Below are 3216 nucleotides of genomic sequence, written 5' to 3'. Positions count from 1 at the left end.
ATTAAAAAAAGTTTGCCCATTTTTTAAAAAAGGTGCTCAGCTCATGGCCTTAGAGCCTGCTACTTATTTTATATCCAGTTCAGTTTCTGAAATTTCAGGTGGAGTTTAAAAAAAAAAAAAAAAAAGTCAAAGAACTCTATTTTGACCCAACCTTCTCTGAAAAGGACCCATAAAACCTATCGATGTTGTCAGACCCAGTTTTTCTATAACCCAGGAAGAGAACCAAATTTAAAATAATTAAATTAGGTTGCTCCGGATTCAAGAGACAAAGCATCCCTCTTTAAACATAATCGAAATATTAGATTTGGTTTAATTACAGAGGTGTTCAGTCCAACTACTGAAGTAAAAAAAAGTAAACTACTGAAACAGTACCATCTGTGTTTAATTTAGGAGATCTAATAACCATTTTATTATGAACATCAAAGATCGACTCTAAAGTTAGTGTAAGCAAATCAATAATCAGACTGGTTAATAATCAGTTTCCTCTTTGTTTTTATTATAAAATCATTAAAAAAAATATTTAAAACAATCAAGGCTGCTGTTTAAAATCGAAAACTACTCTACCAGATAGTACTGTAATCAAAAAAACATTTCATGCATAGGTATATTAAAAATCATTCTCTGCTAAATACACCTTTAAAATGTACATTAGATTGTAACTAACCCCAATGTACATGTTAAAATGTACATTAGATTGTAACTAACCCCAATGTACATGTCTAAAAGTGCCATTTGTGTGGATCAAAGAGAAGCTCCTCTTACAGTTGCAAATAAAACAGATGTAGATTTGCTTCACTTGCGTTGGACGGCACACAACTTCTGAGGTCGAGGACAGAGGCTGAAGCCGACAACTGGTGTTAAATCCAGCTCATCTTCTGAGAGTCCAGGTGGAGGAGTGAAACGGAAGCGCTGAAGAAGAGAGGTGAAGAAGAGGAAAACTTCCATTTTGGCCAGACTCTCCCCAAGACAGGCTCTGCGACCTGCAAGAAGATGTATAGTATTTAACAAGCTCTCCTCTGTTGGAGTTTGCTAAAGCTCTAGAATTAAAAAGATAATTCTGCAAAATACCTGCTGAAAAAGACAAGAGTGCATCTCTCCTGATGAATTTACCCTCCTCATCCAGGAAATGAGAAGGGTTGAAGCTGTGAGGGCTCTCCCATTCGCTCTCATCATACAAGACAGAAGTGAGAAGAGGAATAACTGTTGTTCCCTGGAGGTAAAAAAAAAAAACAAACAAAAAAAAACTGTAGGCCTCAAAGTAACTTGATTTCTGAAGCTATGGGGACAAAACCTGCTCAGATCAGTATGAGCAGCTTACCTTTCTGATGAAGTAGCCCTGAAATGTGACATCTGTACTTGTTGCATGAGGAAGGCTGATGGGGAAGATGTTTGAAAGTCTCTGTATCTCATGGACAACAGCATCGGTGTACGGCAAGTTCTTCCTGTCCTCTATTTGAACCTGTCGGCTTCCAACCACTGTGCTCAGCTCCTCCTGAACACGATCTGGATGCACATTAAAATGAAATCTAATGAGTGTACCAGTACGGTATGAAAATAAATAAATACAAACTGATTTTTGTACGTTGAATATGAGGATTCTTGGCCATGTGAAGGAGACCCCATTTCAATGTATTTGCTGTGGTGTCATTTCCAGCTTCAAGCAGGTTTGTCACACTGTACAGCAGGTTATCATCATGGTAATACACGTTCTTCATTCCAGAATCCTAATAGAACCCAAATTTAAAAAAAGGGAGAAAAAAAAATCAAATTTTAAAACCATGGACCAGACTGGAATTTGAATACTCACCTCCAGATGTTTCTTATGGATCAGAAATGCATCAACGTAACATCTGCACACCTCAGGATCCAGAGATTCCTTTAGTTCTGCTATTATCTTCCTTGCCTCTGCCTTGTTGTCTTCCACATTTGTGATCAAATCCCTCCAGTTTTTAAGGAGAGGGCCCAGCCAAGGAAAAAAGTTGTAAATCTAGAAGACATTCAGCATGAAATTAAGTTGACACACCTGGGAAAAAACAAAAAACACCACCACCTATACCCCTAAAACAAATATTTGCAAACCTGCAGCAGCTGTCTTTTACACATATCCACCAGTTGTTTTTTATTAAATCAATTAAATTTTTATCTTGAAGTAATTCTCATACTGTAATCCCAGACTAATCTTTCTGGGTGGAGTGTTTATGTTCTCTCCGTGCATGAGTGCGTTTTCTCCGGGTACTCCGGTTTCCTCCCACAGACCAAAAACATGCATGTTAGGCTGATTGGTAACTCTAAATTGTCCCTAGGTGTGAGTGAGAGTGTGAATGGTTGTCTTATTCGTCTCCATGTGTTCCTGTGATGGACTGGAGACCTGTCCAGGGTGTATCTCGCCTCACACAGCGACTGCTGGATATGAGCACCAGTGACACCCATCACCCAAAAAGGAAGAAAGAGGAAAAGATAATGGATAGATGGATATTTCTCATACCCAGACAGAAGCTGATCCCGTCAGACGGATGATCTCATTTTCTCTTCGCACCATAGCTTGAAAGACCGGGTCTTTGTAATCAAACCTTCTCCCAAACAGCAGAGCTGAGATAACATTTGAGGTGGCATAATTAATGGGCTTGGTGTTAAGAAAAGGTTTACCTGTCAGAAAAATGGTAAATAGTCAGATTTAAGAATAAAAAGGCAGCAGCACAGAAAATACAAGGTTCAAACTTAGAATGGTATGATTAAGATGTAATTAGGTCCACGTGCAGATCAGTGATGGGTGTGTACAAAGTAAATTGTTCTGTTTGATGAGAGATAGCACCAGAAGGCATAAGTGGTGGCACCACAACTGAAACAGTTGTGTTATCAGAAAGTTGCCAGAGCTTACAGTCAAAACTCTGAAGGTCACCAGGATGCCTCAAATTAGACCAGACATTTTTAAAGTATGGGAGAGTTCTCTTTAAGTGGTACGCCATCACTAAATTTAGTTAATTTATCATGTTTTAAAGATGTGAGGGAGATATCACACATTTAATGTGTTGTGCTTCAAGTCAACCCAGCTGAGGTGAATTCTGCTCTAAGTCTCGATGCTTGCCTTTTTCCTAAAAGCTAATGTTGCTGCCAGACAGGTGTGTCAAAAATTATTCAGGCGCCACAGTCTCCTCATTTCTGCTCAACTTGTGTGTGTGTGTGTGTGTGTGTGTGTGTGTGTGTGTGTGTGTGTGT

The 3216-nt window shown here is 39.0% G+C and overlaps 2 protein-coding genes across 2 annotated transcripts in view; both read right to left on the bottom strand.

Annotated features, from left to right (window-relative positions):
* Positions 1 to 3216, bottom strand: part of LOC119421649 (cytochrome P450 2K1) — a 47606-nt gene that overhangs the window by 3297 nt on the left and 41093 nt on the right. The window lies entirely within an intron of this gene.
* LOC119421651 (cytochrome P450 2K1) overlaps positions 448 to 3216 on the bottom strand; it is a 4598-nt gene continuing 1829 nt past the window's right edge. The window contains exons 4-9 of the mRNA XM_037688998.1: positions 2486 to 2646; positions 1808 to 1987; positions 1583 to 1724; positions 1319 to 1503; positions 1069 to 1210; positions 448 to 980 (exon numbers count right to left, since the gene is read on the bottom strand). Of these exons, the coding sequence (XP_037544926.1) occupies positions 793 to 980; positions 1069 to 1210; positions 1319 to 1503; positions 1583 to 1724; positions 1808 to 1987; positions 2486 to 2646 (998 nt within the window). The 3' untranslated portion in view covers positions 448 to 792. The remainder of the gene's footprint in view (positions 981 to 1068; positions 1211 to 1318; positions 1504 to 1582; positions 1725 to 1807; positions 1988 to 2485; positions 2647 to 3216) is intronic.

This window comes from Nematolebias whitei, chromosome 15, assembly GCF_014905685.2.
Source record: "Nematolebias whitei isolate Nwh7 chromosome 15, NemWhi1, whole genome shotgun sequence".
NCBI lineage: Eukaryota > Metazoa > Chordata > Actinopteri > Cyprinodontiformes > Rivulidae > Nematolebias > Nematolebias whitei.
The sequence above is the reverse complement of the archived record's forward strand: the minus strand, read 5'-3'. Positions and strand labels throughout refer to the sequence as shown.